Source organism: Oncorhynchus masou, chromosome 13, assembly GCF_036934945.1.
Source record: "Oncorhynchus masou masou isolate Uvic2021 chromosome 13, UVic_Omas_1.1, whole genome shotgun sequence".
NCBI classification, from domain to species: Eukaryota; Metazoa; Chordata; class Actinopteri; order Salmoniformes; family Salmonidae; genus Oncorhynchus; species Oncorhynchus masou.
In genome coordinates, this window is record NC_088224.1 from 24369248 (window position 1) to 24389637 (window position 20390).

General features: G+C 44.7%; 1 protein-coding gene across 4 annotated transcripts in view; it reads left to right on the forward strand.

Annotated features, from left to right (window-relative positions):
• The first annotated feature begins 2338 nt into the window (after positions 1 to 2338).
• The window catches only part of pum1 (pumilio RNA-binding family member 1), a 36613-nt gene continuing 18561 nt past the window's right edge, over positions 2339 to 20390 (forward strand). For 2 of the 4 annotated variants that reach the window (XM_064983294.1, XM_064983296.1), the window contains exons 1-10: positions 2339 to 2446; positions 5089 to 5261; positions 6994 to 7116; positions 7425 to 7493; positions 7770 to 7875; positions 8008 to 8198; positions 9414 to 9583; positions 10492 to 10753; positions 15855 to 15948; positions 16081 to 16179. In XM_064983294.1, coding sequence (XP_064839366.1) covers positions 5100 to 5261; positions 6994 to 7116; positions 7425 to 7493; positions 7770 to 7875; positions 8008 to 8198; positions 9414 to 9583; positions 10492 to 10753; positions 15855 to 15948; positions 16081 to 16179 — 1276 coding nt within the window. In that variant the 5' untranslated portion in view covers positions 2339 to 2446; positions 5089 to 5099. The remainder of the gene's footprint in view (positions 2447 to 5088; positions 5262 to 6993; positions 7117 to 7424; positions 7494 to 7769; positions 7876 to 8007; positions 8199 to 9413; positions 9584 to 10491; positions 10754 to 15854; positions 15949 to 16080; positions 16180 to 20390) is intronic. The other 2 variants (XM_064983295.1, XM_064983297.1) reach the window with 1 other exon arrangement.

Below are 20390 nucleotides of genomic sequence, written 5' to 3' on the forward strand. Positions count from 1 at the left end.
TGTACATTTGGCATGCTGACTGCAGGAATTTCCACCAGAGCTGTTGCCAGAGAATTGAATGTTAATTTCTCCACCATAAGCCGCCTCTAATGTCAATGTGAGGACTCGCAACCCGAAGACCACTTGTAACCACGCCAGACCAGGGTCTCCACATCTGTTTTTTTCACCTGTGGGCTCATCTGAGACCAGCCACCCGGACAGCTGATGGAACCGTGGTTTTGCACAACTGAAGAATTTCTCCACAAACTGTCAGAAACCGTTTTAGGGAAGCTCATCTTCATGCTCGTCGACCTCACCAGGGCCTCGACCTGAATGCAGTCTGTTAAGACTCCAGACATCAGTGAGCAAATGCTTACCTTCGATGGAAGTGTGCTCTTCACAGATGGATCCCAGTTAAAACTGTACCTGGCAGATGGCAGACGGTATGGTGTGGTGTAGGCAAGTGGTTTGCTGATGTCAATGTTGTGAACAGAGTGTCCCATTGTGGAGGTGGGGTTATGGTACGGGCAGGCATAAGCTACGGACAACAAACACAATTGCATTTTATCAATGTCAATTTGAATGCACAGAGATACCGTGAAGAGATCCTGAAGCCCATTGTCGTGCCATAAATCCGCCGCCATCACCTCATGTTTCAGCATGATAATGCACGGTTCCATGTGGCAAGGATCTGTACTCAATTCCTGGAAGCTAGAAATGTCCCACTTCTTCCATGGCATGTATACTCATTAGACATGTCACCCATTGAGCATGTTTGTGATGCTCTGGATTGACACGTACTACAGCGTGTTCCAGTTCCCGCCAATATCCAGCAACTTTGCACAGCCATTGAAGAGGAGTGGGACAACATTCCACAGGCCACAATCAACAGCCTGATCAATTCTATGCAAATGAGATGTGTTAAGAATGTGTTCTTAACTGACTTGTCTAGTTAAATAAAGGTTAAATAAATAAAAAATAAATGTGTTGCGCTGCATGAGGCAAATGGTGGTGGTTACACCAGATACTGACTGGTTTTCTGATCCATGCCCTTACCTACTGTTTTCCCAGTCATATGAAATCCATAGATTAGGACCTAATGAATTTAAAATTAACTGATTTCTTTATATGAACTGTAAAATTGTTGAAATTGCTTTTATATTTTTGTTCAGTTTAGCATAATTTTCCATAATAGACCATGCATTATTTGTTGCATATAGTCTCCTGAGGATTAATCTCCCACAAATGAAACAATATGTGATTTGGGATCTCAATTTACTGTTGAGAGTTAGAATAGTAGAATACAGCAGGTGCAATTTCGAAATGTGGTTATGCATCAGCAGTTTTTCTCTTATGTCAGTCACTGACAGTCACTCAACTGGCCCATGTTAGCATTTTTTAAATTTAATTTAGTCTAGCCAGCTATCTAACCTTGTAGCAATCATGGTCTAATTACCGACCAGGGGGACCCCAATGATTTTGTTAGTCACTCTCACTCAGATATCATATTAACAACTTCAAAATTTCTCTCCACTCTATGGCAAAATGCATATAATTGTGTGAAATTAGCTCTAAATCTGTGCAGCAATTTCAGTTGCCCCACTCTTGAGTGAAAACTCCCATTTTAAAATTAATTTTCTGCAATTTTACACATTTTGTCATGACTTATTTCATGTTAATATGATATCTGACTAGGAATGACTACCAAAATCAATAAAACCACTTGTCACTTGCCTGGAACCGACCCTGACTGTGGCCCCTCATGATAAGTTTGGGGTTTTTGTGGGCCCCACACCATCAGTTGCCCATCCCTGGTTTACTTTATTTTAGTGACAGTAACACACTCGACTAGCTTCACTATTGAATTGTAATTTATTTGGTTGTTACAGGCTACACCCTACTTTTCACTATGGCTGTTGGTTGGTTTACATTCCACCAGTCTAGCAGAGCATCCAGATCCAGCCTCTTGAACACCCTCTGGGTCTTTGTGTCTCAGCACGTTGCCGTGGCTGCGGCTGGACTCCATCCATTACGGTCATAGTCCGCTGAACATGCTGTACCAACCGGAATAGCAGTATGTTTATTATATGTTTATGTTTATTATAGGGGAACATCAGCCCAGGGGATCTGGGACTGGGAATAAACTGTCCAGATTTACCTAACCAGTGTTTTTGATATTTAATTATTCGTATATTTCTTAGTTTATTTTTAGGTTATTATTGTATTTTTGTCGATTGTGAGATAGAATACATCATGTCAACAAAGCCACATAACAAAGGACTGGCAGTGGTGAAACGGTTGGCGCAATGAACCGCACGCGCTCCGCTCTCGCCATCTTCCGTTCCCATGATGCAGCGCGTCAGCCTGTCTCTGAGTCCCTCCGAGCCGCCATGTTGTTGGAGTGAAAGCTTGGAAGTCTGGAAAGAGAACCGGGGCTGAAATCTGCGACCATCTGCCCTCTCCGCCTGTAAGTAGCCCTCTCCCGTGGGCACAGAAACACTCTAGACGCATTAAACCACACATCACCCGGTTGATTGTCTTTACCGGACCGGAACGAGAGTTCTGGGTGTTATTTTAACGGCTGTGTTGTCGCCTCCCTCCCCTGCCTCCGGTTGTGTTGCTGTCTTCCGCTCTTTGCCAGACAGCTCAGGCCTTTGTTAGCTAGCTTATATCCGCGTCATGGAGACAGCGCTCTTCTCGTGCCCCTCCTGGTACTAGTAACGGGTCACCGGTGTGTGCGATCCAGCGAGGAGGTGTTGGAGCCTGGTTTGGCCAGTGTCGGACTGGGCTGAACAGGTCTCTGGCTTGGAGGCCGTGTATTGTTGGTAAATGGGTAACGTTAGCTCGCTACTGAAACCAGTTCCGTGGTTGGCATGCGACTTTAGCTAGTTAACGTTATTCGGCTAGCGAACACTTCCTTACACGGAGAACATAGTTAACTAGCTATATGTCAAAACCAGACGAACTAATTTGCTTACGTCCATTTATGCCTAAATGGCCTCATTGTTTTGTTTAGTTAGCTAGTTGGATGTTGTGCCTCAGCGACTGACAGCTAACGCTAGCAAGCTGCCACACAAAACTACGTTCCGCTTTTGTTCTGGCACGGGTGGACAGGACAGTAGATCGCGGTGATAATCGATCCCTGGTATTAAATAATGATTAACCCAGTTAGAGCCAACAATGCCTATTTCCGGGTGGCGAACACAACGACTCGAGCGTGATGAACAAGAGACTGTGGTACTGATTTCCGGGTGTTTCCAAATCGGTAGCTAATGTTACATGTCTAACATGGCATAAACCATTGTTGTCTGCTTGCATGGAATAACATACTTTAATGCTATTTTCATGCAACTGGGGGTATTTTTATATATATATATATTTTATTTCAAGTGGCTGTCTTGAAGCGTTGTCTGGATGGCAGGACCTAGCTTGCTGGCTAGCTAATGATACCTGCAGAGGGGGGCGTGTTCGTTACGGTATAGCTCAATGCATGGAGGCGTCTGCTCATTGTAGTGTGTCTGTGGTTGATAGGTGTGTGTACACCTCGGAACCATGATGGTGTGTTTGAGGTAGAGAGAAGAGTTTTGCGATTTGACAAATTCAGGCTGTATTTCCCAAGACTTCTCTTCCTCTCCATCTGTGTATCAGTACAAGGCCTTATGATTCAGACAGAGGTTGAGGTTCAATGATAAATAAAACATGGAAACAGAAGCAGACCACCTGGTTGTCTAGATAGAAAATACCTTACCACTGAACACACTCCTCGCCTGTTGAGTGGGTGGAATCCACATCACCTGAGGTGTAGGCTGTTGGGAAACCATCTTCTCCAAGTGGAAAAATTGAGGTATGTCCCTCGCTGTTTGGTTCTGTTTGCTTCCATTTGGTACCTAGAGTAAACGGTTCGGTCTGTTGCAAAACGTTTTGCAATGGTCTGTAACTAATGAATACACCCCTGGCTGGGCTGCGTTCAGCAGGACACAATGTTGTGGAATGTTGCAGATGTCTTAATTACAACTGACGTATGTTAGAAAAGCATGTTTGCACTACAGAATATATTCCTATAGGAACATTGCACAACCCTGTAGTCAATGTTCCTATGGTCTACTGATCAAGACAAGTGATGCCCTTAATACAGTTGTTGAACATAAGTAGGTTCATATATCCAAGCCATCTGAGTCTATAGTAGAACATGTATAAGAAACAGGCGTGCCTCCTGAAATATGACAATGCAAGCATTTGCTGCAGAATCATGTGGAGTAAACTGTATCAAAATGGGTTTCTGTCTAGCATGTCATGTAGGCCACATAAGATGAAATACACCAGACTTCTAATGTTACCCACCTACGATACCTATTTACCTTTAGATCAGTGGTGTCAATCTAATTATATAGAGGGCCTAGTGTCTGCTGGTTTTTCTTTCGATTAAGACCTCGACAACCAGGTGAGGGAAGTTCCTTAGTAATCAATGACCTTAATTAATCAATCAAAAGTACAAGGGAAGAAAGATAACCTGAAGACACTTGCCCCTCCGTGGAATAAGTTTGACAAGCGGTTTAGATAATCTATTACTACTGAAAGGGAATGGGCAAGTGGTGATGTCAGGCTTCAGATCCATTTCAAACTCTAGTCTATCAGTTAAATCGAACGTGGAAATCCCCCACACGAGTCATGAATTGACAAAGTATTGTCGAGATGGAATTTGACCCCAGTTTTAGCGTGTGTGTTATTTATTTATGACACTGTGGGTGATTTGCAAAATGCTGGGTATGAAAAATAGGTTTTCCCCAACCCCAGTTGTTGCTTACCTGATTCACCTTATCAACCAGATAATTATTAGAATCGGATGTGTTAGATTAGGGTTGGAGTGAATATCTATTGGACGGTAACTCTCCAGGAACAGGTTTAGGGAGCCCAAACTTAGAATATGTTGTAATTTATGTTCTGCAAGTTGACTCCACTGGCTGGTGGACATAAATGTTGATTCATTCCAGTCCCTGCAAATGTGTATGTGTGTTCCAGATTGTGTTGAAAGGAGTGTAGCTCATGTGTATTGGAGGTGTGTGTGTCACTAACAATGTGTGTGTGTGTGTGTCTCCCTCTTCTCCCCAGGCCTTGGTGGAATGAGCAGTGTGTGTGTGTTGAAGGGTAAAGCAGTGCTCTGGCAGGACTCATTCAGCCCCCACCTCAGAACTTCAACTCCCAGCATGCCTGTGGTGCTGAGCAGCGGAGGACACGCCCCCCCGGCCGGACAAACCCCACATGCCCCGTCCCCTAGCCAACAGGTAAAGGTGGAGATGGATACAACCGCATATAGTCGGTAGACACCAATACAAACATGTCTCCTATTTATACATTACATGTCACACGTGCAGACAAATTAATACACTGCTCAAAAAAAGAAAGGGAACACTTAAACAACACAAAGTAACTCCAAGTCAGTCACACTCACACAAATTAAACTGTCCACTTAGGAAGCAACACCGATTGACAATAAATGTCACATGCTGTTGTGCAAATGGAATAGACAACAGGTGGAAATTATAGGCAATTAGCAAGACACCCCTAATAAAGGAGTGGTTCTGCAGGTGGTGACCACAGACCACTTCTCAGTTCCTATGCTTCCTGGCTGATGTTTTGGTCACTTTTGAAGGCTGGCGGTGCTTTCACCCTAAGGGTAGCATGAGATGGAGTCTACAACCCACACAAGTGGCTCAGGTAGTGCAGCTCATCCAGGATGGCACATCAATGTGAGCTGTGGCAAGAAGGTTTGCTGTGTCTGTCAGCGTAGTGTCCAGAGCATGGAGGCGCTACCAGGAGACAGGCCAGTACATCAGGAGACGTGGAGGAGGCCGTAGGAGGGCAAAAACCCAGCAGCAGGACCGCTACCTCCACCCTTGTGCAAGGAGGAGCAGGAGGAGCACTGCTAGAGCCCTGCAAAATGACCTCCAGCAGGCCACAAATGTGCATGTGTCTGCTCAACTGGTCAGAAACAGACTCCATGAGGGTGGTATGAGGGCCCGACGTCCACATGTGGGGGTTGTGCTTTACAGCCCAACACCGTGCAGGACGTTTGGCATTTGCCAGAGAACACCAAGATTGGCAAATTCGCAATTAGCGCCCTGTGCTCTTCACAGATGAAAGCAGGTTCACACTGAGCACATGTGACAGAGTCTGGAGACGCCTTGGAGAACGTTCTGCTGCCTGCAACATCCTCCAGCATGACCGGTTTGGCGGTGGGTCAGTCATGGTGTGGGGTGGCATTTCTTTGGGGGGCTGCACAGCCCTCCATGTGCTCGCCAGAGGTAGCCTGACTGCCATTAGGTACCGAGATGAGATCCTCAGACCCCTTGTGAGACCATATGCTGGTGCGGTTGGCCCTGGGTTCCTCCTAATGCAAGACAATGCTAGACCTCATGTGGCTGAAGTGTGTCAGCAGTTCCTGCAAGAGGAAGGCATTGATGCTATGGACTGGCCCGCCTGTTTCCCCAGACCTGAATCCAATTGAGCACATCTGGGACATCATGTCTCGCTCCATCCACCAACGCCACGTTGCACCACAGACTGTCCAGGAGTTGGCGGATGCTTTAGTCCAGGTCTGGGAGGAGATCCTTCAGGAGACCATCCGCCACCTCATCAGGAGCATGCCCAGGCGTTGTAGGGAGGTCATACAGGCACGTGGAGGCCACACACACTACTGAGCATAATTTGGACTTGTTTTAAGGACATTACATCAAAGTTGGATCAGCCTGTAGTGTGGTTTTCCACTTTAATTTTCAGTGTGACTCCAAATCCAGGGCTCCATGGGTTGATAAATTTGATTTCCATTGATAACTTGTGTGATTTTGTTGTCAGCACATTCAACTATGTAAAGAAAAAAGTATTTAATAAGAATATTTCATTCATTCAGATCTAGGATGTGTTATTTTAGTGTTCCCTTTATTTTTTTGAGCAGTGTAGTTTTTGGTGCAAAACCGGCGGGGCCAGAGGCGTTAGCTAAGTGTGCCTGTGTCACAGGGCGTGGCGGGTGCCGGACGGTCTCAGGATGATGCCATGGTGGATTACTTCTTCCAGCGGCAGCACGGAGAGCAGCCTGGGAAACATCGCTGGCCCATTGGGGATAACATCCACGACAGCCAGGTACTAAGTGTGTGTGTGTGTATAAAATCAGAAAATAGTCTGGGTTAATGTGTGTGAGTGTATACCGTTAGTCTTTACCGACCGTCTCTCTCTGTTGCTCTGTGTATGTGTAACCTTGCCTCTCAGTAGGGCTGATTATGTGTGTGGTACTCTAACATTGTCTGTCTGTAGATGTTTGATGCTCTACCTTGTCTTTCTGTTGGGATGTGTGTGTTACTCTAAACTTGTCTCTGTCTGTAGGTGTGTGTTACTCTACACTTGTCTGTGTGTGGGTGTGTGTGTTACTCTAATCTTGTCTCTTTCTGTAGGTGCGGTCGATGGATGAGCTGAACCATGACTTCCAGGCCCTGGCTCTAGAGGGGCGTGCCATGGGAGAGGTAAGGGGTCAGGTGTTAGAGGTCAAGTAGTTTGAGGACTGTAGACACAGCTTACCAAAGGCCATGTGGTGGTAGGAAGACTGAAACCCAGAATAGTGTCCTGTCATACAGCACATCCAGCTGCTGTAGGAATCTTCAGCATTGTAATGTTAGCTAGCAGTTATCTTGGTAGTTATATAGCGAAGACATTGAGGAAAATGTCCTTACACTTCATATTTCTCTTTCTGTTTCTCTCGCTGTCCCTTTCGATGTTTCGCTCCTGTCTCTCCTCTATAGCAGCTTCTGACAGGTAAGAAGTTTTGGGAGAGTGATGAAGCGGGGAAAGACGGACCAAAAGGGATCTTTCTGGACCAGTGGAGGGACAGTGCGTGGGGGGCCACAGGTAAGACAGAGGGTGGGCCCAGTCCCAGGATTAAAACACCAATGGGTCAACACACCAAAGTCTCAGTGCCCAGCCTAATGTGTGCGTGTTTGGAGACTGACGGTAGGGTGCTCTCTAATTTCCCCTCCCCAGACCACTCGGTATCTCAGCCAATCATGGTGTCCCGTCGGCCTGGCGGTGGGTTCCATAGCGGCGGGGAAGTGGGCGGGTCAGTGATGTCACCGCGGTCAGAGAGTGGGGGTTTAGGAGTCAGTATGGTAGAGTACGTCCTCTCCTCCTCTCCTGCCGAAAAACTGGACTCGTGCCTTCGCAAGGGACCCTATGTAAGTAGCCTAAACCCGTTTTCACTATCATTCATCTATCACTATAACCAACTCAATTTTATCACTGACAAACTGGACTCCTACACTAGGTTCTATTGTAGTCTGAACCTGGACTCCTGCGCTAGGTTCTATTGTAGTCTGAACCTGGACTCCTGCGCTAGGTTCTATTGTAGTCTGAACCTGGACTCCTGCGCTAGGTTCTATTGTAGTCTGAACCTGGTCTACTGCGCTGCACTGAACCTGGTTCTATTGTAGTCTGAACCTGGTCTACTGCGCTAGGTTCTATTGTAGTCTGAACCTGGTCTACTGCGCTAGGTTCTATTGTAGTCTGAAACCTGGACTCCTGCGCTAGGTTCTATTGTAGTCTGAACCTGGTCTACTGCGCTAGGTTCTATTGTAGTCTGAACCTGGTCTACTGCGCTAGGTTCTATTGTAGTCTGAACCTGGTCTACTGCGCTAGGTTCTATTGTAGTCTGAACCTGGTCTACTGCGCTAGGTTCTATTGTAGTCTGAACCTGGTCTACTGCGCTAGGTTCTATTGTAGTCTGAACCTGGTCTACTGCGCTAGGTTCTATTGTAGTCTGAACCTGGTCTACTGCGCTAGGTTCTATTGTAGTCTGAACCTGGTCTACTGCGCTAGGTTCTATTGTAGTCTGAACCTGGTCTACTGCGCTAGGTTCTATTGTAGTCTGAACCTGGTCTACTGCGCTAGGTTCTATTGTAGTCTGAACCTGGACTCCTACGCTAGGTTCTATTGTAGTCTGAACCTGGTCTACTGCGCTAGGTTCTATTGTAGTCTGAACCTGGACTCCTGCGCTAGGTTCTATTGTAGTCTGAACCTGGACTCCTGCACTAGGTTCTATTGTAGTCTGAACCTGGACTCCTACGCTAGGTTCTATTGTAGTCTGAACCTGGACTCCTACGCTAGGTTCTATTGTAGTCTGAACCTGGACTCCTACGCTAGGTTCTATTGTAGTCTGAACCTGGTTACTGCGCTAGGTTCTATTGTAGTCTGAACCTGGACTCCTGCGCTAGGTTCTATTGTAGTCTGAACCTGGACTCCCTCCATCTTACTGGTTCATTCCTTCCTGCACTCCTCTATCGATCTCATCCTCTGATCAGTAAAAGGACAGTGATACATCTCTCAATCACAATGTTCTCAATCTGTCCATCCATCGACTTTTACATCTCTATCCCTCGCTCTCCCTCTGACAGGGCCCGAGGGATGGAGAGGTGGAGGATGAGAAGAGGGAGAAACCTAAGGCCGCGTTTGAAGTAGAGAAACTCGAGATGACGGAGGGAGAGAATGATGTCATCAGTGATGTCATCAACCCTAATGGGCTCCCTGTGCAGAATGGCCTGGACGTGGACGTCAAAGAGTACAGGTACACACACATTCACACACACACACCAGCATACATACGTTCACTCACACCGGCACACACACCAGCATACACACGTTCACTCACACCGGCACACACACCAGCATACACACGTTCACTCACACCGGCACACACAGCAGCATACATACGTTCACTCACACCGGCACACACACCAGCATACACACGTTCACTCACACCGGCACACACACCAGCATACATACGTTCACTCACACCGGCACACACACCAGCATACATGCGTTCACTCACACCGGCACACACACCAGCATACATGCGTTCACTCACACCGGCACACACACCAGCATACATGCGTTCACTCACACCGGCACACACACCAGCATACATGCGTTCACTCACACCGGCACACACACCAGCATACACGCGTTCACTCACACCGGCACACACACCAGCATACACGCGTTCACTCACACTGGCACACACACCAGCATACACACGTTCACTCACACCGGCACACACACGTTCACTCACACCGGCACACACACGTTCACTCACACCGGCACACACACGTTCACTCACACCGGCACACACACGTTCACTCACACCGGCACACACACGTTCACTCACACCGGCACACACACGTTCACTCACACCGGCACACACACGTTCACTCACACCGGCACACACACGTTCACTCACACCGGCACACACACGTTCACTCACACCGGCACACACACGTTCACTCACACCGGCACACACACGTTCACTCACACCGGCACACACACGTTCACTCACACCGGCACACACACCAGCATACACACGTTCACTCACACCGGCACACACATTCACTCACACCGGCACTCACACCAGCACACACACATTCTCACACACACCTCCCTCCCCATGTTCTCTCCTGCTCTCTTTCCTCTCTTCAGTCGTCAAGGCCAGATGCAGCCTGCGGGGACAGACACTGACATGATGGGGGGTGTAGGGGGATGTGTAGGAGGGGAAGGTATGGTCCCCATGGGAGGAGGTGGGGGTCCCAAACCCCAAGAGGACTTCTCTGGTGTGGAACAGGGCGTTACCATGGATACCATGGAGTCTGTGATGGAGCCTCTGCAGTTTGACTACAACTCCCAGATGGCCATGGACTCGCAGCCCACCGTGGGGCTGTTTGACTACAGCAACCAACAACAGGTGTGTGTGTGTGTGGGGTATGATGATGACCACCATGGACTCCTGGACTACTAAAGCCCACTTTGGGCTGCGGGTGTTTTTATTTGTTGGACAGAAGACTGTTAAACACCATGAAATCAGCTCCAAGTACAGTGCCTTGCGAAAGTATTCGGCCCCCTTGAACTTTGCGACCTTTTGCCACATTTCAGGCTTCAAACATAAAGATATAAAACTGTATTTTTTTTGAAGAATCAACAAGTGGGACACAATCATGAAGTGGAACGACATTTATTGGATATTTCAAACTTTTTTTACAAATCAAAAACTGAAAAATTGGGCGTGCAAAATTATTCAGCCCCCTTAAGTTAATACTTTGTAGCGCCACCTTTTGCTGCGATTACAGCTGTAAGTCTCTTGGGGTATGTCTCTATCAGTTTTGCACATCGAGAGACTGAAATTTTTTCCCATTCCTCCTTGGAAAACAGCTCAAGCTCAGTGAGGTTGGATGGAGAGCATTTGTGAACAGCAGTTCTCAGTTCTTTCCACAGATTCTCGATTGAATTCAGGTCTGGACTTTGACTTGGCCATTCTAACACCTGGATATGTTTATTTTTGAACCATTCCATTGTAGATTTTGCTTTATGTTTTGGATCAGTGTCTTGTTGGAAGACATCTCCGTCCCAGTCTCAGGTCTTTTGCAGACTCCATCAGGTTTTCTTCCAGAATGGTCCTGTATTTGGCTCCATCCATCTTCCCATCAATTTTAACCATCTTCCCTGTCCCTGCTGAAGAAAAGCAGGCCCAAACCATGATGCTGCCACCACCATGTTTGACAGTGGGGATGGTGTGTTCATGGTGATGAGCTGTGTTGCTTTTACGCCAAACATAATGTTTTGCATTGTTGCCAAAAAGTTCAATTTTGGTTTCATCTGACCAGAGCCGCTTCTTCCACATGTTTGGTGTGTCTCCCAGGTGGCTTGTGGCAAACTTTAAACAACACTTTTTATGGATATCTTTAAGAAATGTCTTTCTTCTTGCCACTCTTCCATAAAGGCCAGATTTGTGCAATATACGACTGATTGTTGTCCTATGGACAGAGTCTCCCACCTCAGCTGTAGATCTCTGCAGTTCATCCAGAGTGATCATGGGCCTCTTGGCTGCATCTCTGATCAGTCTTCTCCTTGTATGAGCTGAAAGTTTAGAGGGACGGCCAGGTCTTGGTAGATTTGCAGTGGTCTGATACTCCTTCCATTTCAATATTATCGCTTGCACAGTGCTCCTTGGGATGTTTAAAGCTTGGGAAATCTTTTTGTATCCAAATCCGGCTTTAAACTTCTTCACAACAGTATCTTGGACCTGCCTGGTGTGTTCCTTGTTCTTCATGATGCTCTCTGCGCTTTTAACGGACCTCTGAGTCTATCACACTGCAGGTGCATTTATACGGAGACTTGATTACACACAGGTGGATTGTATTTATCATCATTAGTCATTTAGGTCAACATTGGATCATTCAGAGATCCTCACTGAACTTCTGGAGAGAGTTTGCTGCACTGAAAGTAAAGGGGCTGAATAATTTTGCACGCCCAATTTTTCAGTTTTTGATTTGTTAAAAAAGTTTGAAATATCCAATAAATGTCGTTCCACTTCATGATTGTGTCCCACTTGTTGTTGATTCTTCACAAAAAAATACAGTTTTATATCTTTATGTTTGAAGCCTGAAATGTGGCAAAAGGTCGCAAAGTTCAAGGGGGCCCGAATACTTTCGCAAGGCACTGTAATTTTCATTTTGGAAATCTGTTCCCATGTATTCCCACGTATAATACAGAGACACGTGATCGTATTCAAATGTCAGCAAGGTTTGCAATGATTGTTTTAGTCAAATTTTGTGTCTCTTTGGTCTTGCGGTCAATTTGCAGTCTACAAATGATTTGTAATTAAGTTTCCACTCCCGGCCACCCACTCAAGAAAAAATAATCCCTCAGTTTAATCTAATTGATATTCCTTGGTGTATATACTCAGATCAAATTAATATTTCATTTGTTGATACACATATTTTGTGTGTGAACAGCAGTAGTTATATAGGGCTGAGTGGGTGTGGTATATAGCTAATATACCACGGCTAAGGGCTGTTCTTAAGCATGACGCAACACGGAGTGCCTGGTTACAGCCCTTGGCCGTAGTATATTGGTCATACACCACAAACCTCCAAGGTGCCTTATTGCTATTAAAACCTGGTTGCCAATGTAATTAGAGCAATAACAAGAAATGCTTTGGTGGTATACGGTCTGATGACACTGCTGTCAGCCAATCGACATTCAGGGCTCGAACCACCCAGTTTATAAACTAGCCCTTAGCCGTGGTATATTAGCCATCATGCCTTATTGCTTAGATATATCATATGAAGTGGATAAAGCAGTATGTAAACATAATTCAAGTGACCAGTGTTCAATAACTGTAAATAGGGAAGCACTCTCTAAGGTACAGGGTTGAGTACTGGGTGTGAGCAGACTGTGTATGTATGTACACTACCGGTCAAAAGTATTAGAAAACCTACTCGTTTAAGGGGTTTTCAATATTATTCTGCAATGTAGAAAATAGCATAAATATAGAAGACCTTAAAACTATGAAATATCACCAAAAAAGTGAAAAACAAATAAAAATATTTTTTATATTTGAGATTCTTCAAATAGCCACCCTTTGCCTTGATGACTTCATTGCACGCTCTTGTTCTCTCAACCAGCTTCACCTGGAATGCTTTTCCAACAGTCCTGATGGAGTTCCCACATATGCTGAGCACTTGTTGGCTGCTTTTCCTTCACTCGGTGGTTCGACTCATCCCAAACTATCTCAATTTGGTTGAGGTCGGAGGATTATGGGAGCCAGGTCATCTGATGCAGCACTCCATCACTCTCCTTCTTGGTCAAATAGCTCGTACACAGCCTGGAGGTGTGTTGGATCATTATCCTGTTGAAAAACAAATGATAGTCCCACTAAGCGCAAACCAGATGGGATGGCGTATCGCTGCAGAATGCGTTGGTAGCCATGCTGGTTAAGTGTGCTTTGAATTCTAAGTAAATCACACCTCTTCCTCTATGCTTCATGGTGGGAAATACACATGCAGAGATCATCCGTTCACCTACTCTGCGTCTCACAGAAGACATGGCTGTTGGAACCAAAAATCTCACATTTGGATTCATCAGACTAAAGGAAAGATTTCCACTGGTGTAATGTCCATTGCTCGTGTTTCTTGGCCCAAGCAAGTCTCTACTTATTGGTTTCCTTTAGTAGTGGTTTCTTTGCAGCAATTTATTTGGGCTGCAATCTGAGGTGCAGTTAACTCTAATGAACGTATCCTCTGCAGCAGTGGTAACTCTGGGTCTTCCTTTCCTGTGGCGGTCCTCAAGAGAGCCAGTTTCATCATAGCGCTTGATGGTTTTTGCGACTGCACTTGAAGAAACTTTCAAAGTTCTTGACATTTTCCGTATTGACTGACGTGTCTTAAAGTAATGATGGACTCTCGTTTCTCTTTGCTTTTTTGAGCTGTTCTTGCCATGATATGGACTTAATATGTTACCAAATAGGGCTCTCTTCTGTATACCACCCCTACCATGTCACAACACAACTGATTGGCTCAAACGTATTAAGAAGGAAAGAAATTCCACAAATTAACTTTTAACAAGGCACACCTGTTAATTGAAATGCATTCCATGTGATTACCTCATGAAGCTGGTTGAGAGAATGTGAAGTGTGCAATGCTGTCATCAAGGCAAAGGGTGGCTATTTGAAGAATCTCATATAAAATATATTTTGATTAGACGCAGATTTTTGGCTACTACATTTTTTGAAAACGTACTTAATTAGGCAAGTCAGTTAAGAACAAAATCTTGCTTACAATGACGGCCTACTGTGGGTTAATGGCCTTGTTCAGGGGCAGAACGACAGATTTCTACCTTGTCAGCTCAGGGATTCGATCTTGCAACCTTCCAGTTACTAGTCCAACGCTCTAACCACTAGGCTACCTGCCGTCCTACATGATTCCATGTGTTATTTCACAGTTTTGATGTCTTCACTATTATTCTACAATGTGGAAAATAGTCAAAATAAAGAAAAATCCTAAAATGAGAAGGTGTTTTTGACTGGTAGTTTTGGAAAGAAAAGCAAATTTTTTTTTTGTCCATTAAAATAACATCAAATTTAATCGGAAATACAGTGTAGACATTGTTAATGTTGTAAATGACTATTGTAGCTGGAAACGGCTGGTTTTTAATGGAATATCTACATCGGTGTACAGAGACCCATTATCAGCAACCATCACTCCTGCGTTCCAATGGCACGTTGTTAGCTAATCCAAGTTTATCATTTTAAAGGCCTAATTGATCATTAGAAAGCCCTTTTGCAATTGTTAGCACAGCTGAAAACTGTTGTTCTGATTTAAAGAAGCAATAAAACTGGCCTTCTTTAGACTAGTTGTGTATCTGGAACATCAGCATTTGTGGGTTCGAATACAAGCTCAAAATGGCCAGAAACAAAGAGCTTTCTTTTGAAACTCGTCAGTCTATTCTTGTTCTGAGAAATGAAGGCTATTCCATGCGAGAAATTGCTGAGAAACTGAAGATCTCGTACTACTCTGTCACAGAACAGTGCAAACTGGCTCTAACCAGAATTGAAAGAGGAGTGGGAGGCCCAAGTGCGCAACTGAGCAAGAGGACAAGTACTCGCAAGTCCTCAACTGGCAGCTTCATTAAATAGTACCCACAAAACCCCAGTCTCGATGTTAACAGTGAAGATGCGGTTCCGGGATGCTGGCCTTCTCGGCAGAGTTCCTCTGTCTAGTGTCCTTTTGCCCATCTTAATCTTTTCTTGTGGTGTTTTTCTGGTGTTTTGCAGGTACTATTTAATGAAGTTGCCAGTTGACGTCTTATGGGGTGTCTGTTTCTCAGACTAGACACACTGTCTACACTGTATTTCTGATCAATTATATTTTAAAAGGACAAAAAAATGTGATTTTCTTAAAACAAAACAAAAACAAAACAAGGACATTTCTCAATGACCCCAAACTTTTGAATGGTAGAGAGTGTGTGTGTGTGTGTGTGTGTGTGTAATAAATAACCTGTGTGTGTAGTTGTTTCAGAGACCCAGTGCTCTAGCACTGCAGCAGCTGACAGCAGCCCAACAACAACAGTACGCCTTGGCAGCAGCACAGCAATCTCACATTGGTAAGTTTTAGGTGAAAGACATGTTCAACATGATGCTCTGCTGACCCATTTCTGGGAATTTATTCAGTGACAAAGTTCTTGGACTGTGTGTGTTCCTGTCTCACTGACCTCTATCTCTGTGTGTGTTATCAGGTCTGGCTCCTGCGTTTGTTCCCAACCCTTACATCATCAGTACGGGTCCGCCTGGAACTGACCCCTACGCTGCTGGGCTGGCAGCTGCTGCAACACTGGGTGAGAGGCAGATACACACTCACCTGCCATTTCTATTCCATGTCCAGCGGCGATGCCTCCCCAGTGGGGGAGTGAGAGGACACACCTACTCATTCCAGGGTTTTTCTTTATTCTTTATATTGTAGATTAGTAGTGAAGACATCAAAAATATGAAATGACACATATTTGAGATTTTTCAAAGTCTCCACCCTGTGCCTTGATGATAGCTTTGCACACTCTTGGCATTCTCTCAATCAGCTTCATGAGGTAGTCACCTGGAATGCATTTCAATTAACAGATGTGCCTTAAGTTCATTTGTGATATTTCTTTCCTTAATGCGTTTGAGCCAATCAGTTGTGTTGTGACATATAGTAGAGGTGGTATACAGAAGATAGCCTTATTTGGTAAAAGACCAAGTCCATATGGCAAGAACAGCTCAAATAAGCAATGAGAAACGGCAGGCAATCATTACTTTATGACATGAAGGTCAGTCAATATGGAAGATGTCGTGAACTTAGAAAGTTTCTTCAAGTGCAGTCGCAAAAACCAAGCGCTATGATGAAACTGGCTCATGAGGACTGCCACAGGAAAGGAAGACCCAGAGTTACCTCTGCTGCAGAGGATAAGTTCATTAGAGTTACCAGCCTCAGATTGCAGCCCAATTAAATGCTTCACAGTGTTCAAGTAACACACATCTCAACATAAACTGTTCAGAGGAGACTGCGTGAATCAGGCTTTTATGATCAAATTGCTGCAAAGAAACCACTACTAAAGGACACCAATAAGAAGAGACTTTCTTTTGGTCTGATGTGTCCAAATTTAACCGCTGTGTCTTTTGAGAGATGCGGAGAAGGTGAACAGATGATCTCCGCGTGTGTGGTTCCCACTGTGAAGCATGGAGGAGATGGTGTGATGGTGTAGGTGTCCTTTGCTGGTGACACTGTCTGTAATTTAAGGCACACTTAACCAGCATGGCAATCACAGCATTCTGAAGTGATACACCATTCCTTCTGGTTTGCGGCTGTGTAAGGCCTATTTGACCAAGGAGAGTGATGGAGTGCTGTATCAGATGACCTGGCCTCCACAATCACCTGATCTCAACCCAATTGAGATGGTCTGATGAGTTGGACTGGAGAGTGAAGGAAAAGCAGCCAACAAGTGCTCAGAATATGTGGGAACTCCTTCAAGACTGTTGGAAAAGCATTCCTCATGAAGCTGGTTGAGAAAATGCCAAGAATGTGGAAAGGGTGGCAACTTTGAATCTAAAATATATTTTGATTTTGTTAAACACTTTTTTGATTCCATGTCTCACTTCATAGTTGTGTTGTCTTCGCTATTATTCTACAATGTAGAAAAGAGTAAAAAAATAAAGAAAAACCCTTGAATGAGTAGATGTTTCCAAACTTTTGACTGGTACTGTCTGTGGGTGTGTGTAGAGTGTATATGTGTGTAGATAAGTGTGTGTGTATATAAACTCAGCAAAAAAAGAAACGTCCCCTTTTCAGGACTCTGTCTTTCAAAGATAATTCATAAAAATCCAAATAACTTCACAGATCTTCATTGTAAAGGGTTTAACAAGTCCAATACAGCAAATGAAAGATAAACATCTTGTTAATCTACCCATCGTGTCCGATTTTTAAAATGTTTTACAGCGAAAACACAACCTATATTTACGTTAGATGACCACCAAATTCAAAAACACACAGAGCGATATTTCAGTCACAAAAGCATAAATATAGATAAAATGAATCACTAACCTTTTGATTATCGACATCAGATGACACTCATAGGACATCATGTTATACATGTATTGTGTGTGTTGTTCGATAATGTGCATATATATATTGGCGCGTTTTACGTGCAGTAATGTTTTGATTCCAAAGCATCCAGTGATTTTTGCAGAAATACTCACAATAAACATTGATAAAAGATGCAATTGTATTCCACAGAATTAAAGATAAATGTATCCTCTATGCAACCGCTGTGTCAGATTTAAAATAAATAAATAATAACTTTACGGAAAAATAATAATCTGAGAACGGTGCTCAGAACCCAAAGAAATAGCCGCCATTTTGGCATCAACAGAAGCTACAAAAAAACACTAAATATTCACTTACCTTTGAATATCTTCATCAGAAGGCAGTTCCAGGAATCCCAGTTTGACAAATGACTGATTTGTTCCATGAAGTTCCAAAAAGCCCATAATTTAGCCACTTGTTGTTAGCTTGTTCAGCCCAGCATTCAATCCTCAAAAAGCACGAGCAATTCCTCCAGACAAAAACTCAAACTTCCGTTACAGGTCTTAGAAACAAGTCAAATGATGTATGCAATCCATATTTAGGATGTTTTAAACATTAATCAGCAATAAGGTTCCAACCGGAGGATTTCATTGTCTGAAGAAAAGCATAGGAACGTAAGAACCCTCTCTCGTGACCGCGCAAAATGAAACCGAGGCTTTCTGCCAGACCACCTACTCAAAGAGCTGTTATGCGCCCTACCTATATAGTAGAATCATACAACCAGTATCTAAAGACGGTGACATCTTGTGGAAGCCCTAGGAAGTGCATTCTCATCCATATCTAAGGTGGACATTCAATGGCACTGTTTTCTAAATTGAGTTCTCACTTCCTGTTTGGATTTCTTCTCAGGTTTTTGTCTGCCATATGAGTTCTGTTATACTCACAGACATAATTCAAACAGTTTTAGAAACTTCAGTGTTTTCTATCCACAGATAATAATACTATGCATATATTCCCATCTGGGAAAGAGTAGGAGGCCGTTTACTCTGGGCATGCCTTTCATCCAAAAGTGAAAATACTGCCCCCTAGCCTCAACAGGTTTTAAACACTGTTCCCATGCTTTTTCAGTGAACCGTAAACAATTGATGAACATGCACCTGTGGAACGGTCGTTAAGACACTAACAGCTTACAGATGGTAGGCAATTAACGTCATTTATGAAAACTTATGACACTAAAGAGGCCTTTCTACTGACTCTGAAAAACACCAAAAGAAAGATGCCCAGGGTCCCTGCTCATCTGCGTGAATGTGCCTTAGGCATGTGCCTTAGGCATGAGGAGGCATGAGAACTGCAGATGTGGCCAGGGCAATAAATTGCAATATCCGTACTGTGAGACGCCTAAGACTGCGCTACAGGGAGACGCGACAGACAACTGATCGTCCACAGTGGCAGACCACGTGTAACAACTGCACAGGATTGGTACAGCTGAACATCACACCTGCGGGACAGGTACAGGATGGCAACAACAACTGCCCGAGTTACACCAGAAGTGCACAATCCCTCCATCAGTGCTCAGACTGTCCGCAATCGGCTGAGAGAGGCTGGACTGAGGGCTTGTAGGCCGGTTGAAAGACAGGTCCTCACCAGACATCACCAGCAATGACGTCGCCTATGGGCACAAACCCACCGTCGCTGGACCAGACAGGACTGGCAAAAAGTACTCTTCACAGACGAGTTGCGGTTTTGTCTCACCAGGAGTGATGGTCGGATTCACATTTATTGTTGAAAGAATGAGTGTTACACCGAGGCCTGTACTCTGGAGCGGGATCAATTTGGAGGTGGAGGGTCTGGGGCGGTGTGTCACAGCATCATCGGACTGAGGTTGATGTCATTACAGGCAATCTGCGTTACAGGAAAGACATCCTCCTCCGTCAAGTGGTACCCTTCCTGCAGGCTCATCCTGATATGACCCTCCAGCATGACAATGCCACCAGCCGTACTGCTCGTTCTGTGCGTGATTTCCTGCAAGACAGGAATGTCTGTTCTGCCATGGCCAGCGAAGAGCCCGGATCTCAATCCCTTTGAGCACGTCTGGGACCTGTTGGATCGGAGGGTGAGGGCTCGGACCGAAATTTCTGGGAACTTGCAGGTGCCTTGGTGGAAGAGTGGGGTAACATCTCACAGCAAGAACCGGCAAATCAGGTGCAGTCCATGAGGAGGAGATGCACTGCAGTACGTAATGCAGCTGGTGGCCACACCAGATACTGACTGTTAGTTTTGATTTTGCCCCCCCGCCTTTGTTCAGGGGCACATTATTCAATTTCTGTTAGTCACATGTCTGTGGAACCTGTTCAGTTTATGTCTCAGTTGTTGAATCTTGTTATGTTCATACAAATATTTACACATGTAAAGTTTGCTGAAAATTAATGCAGTTGACAGTGAGGGAACGTTTAGTTTATATATACAGTTGAAGTCGGACGTTTACATACACTT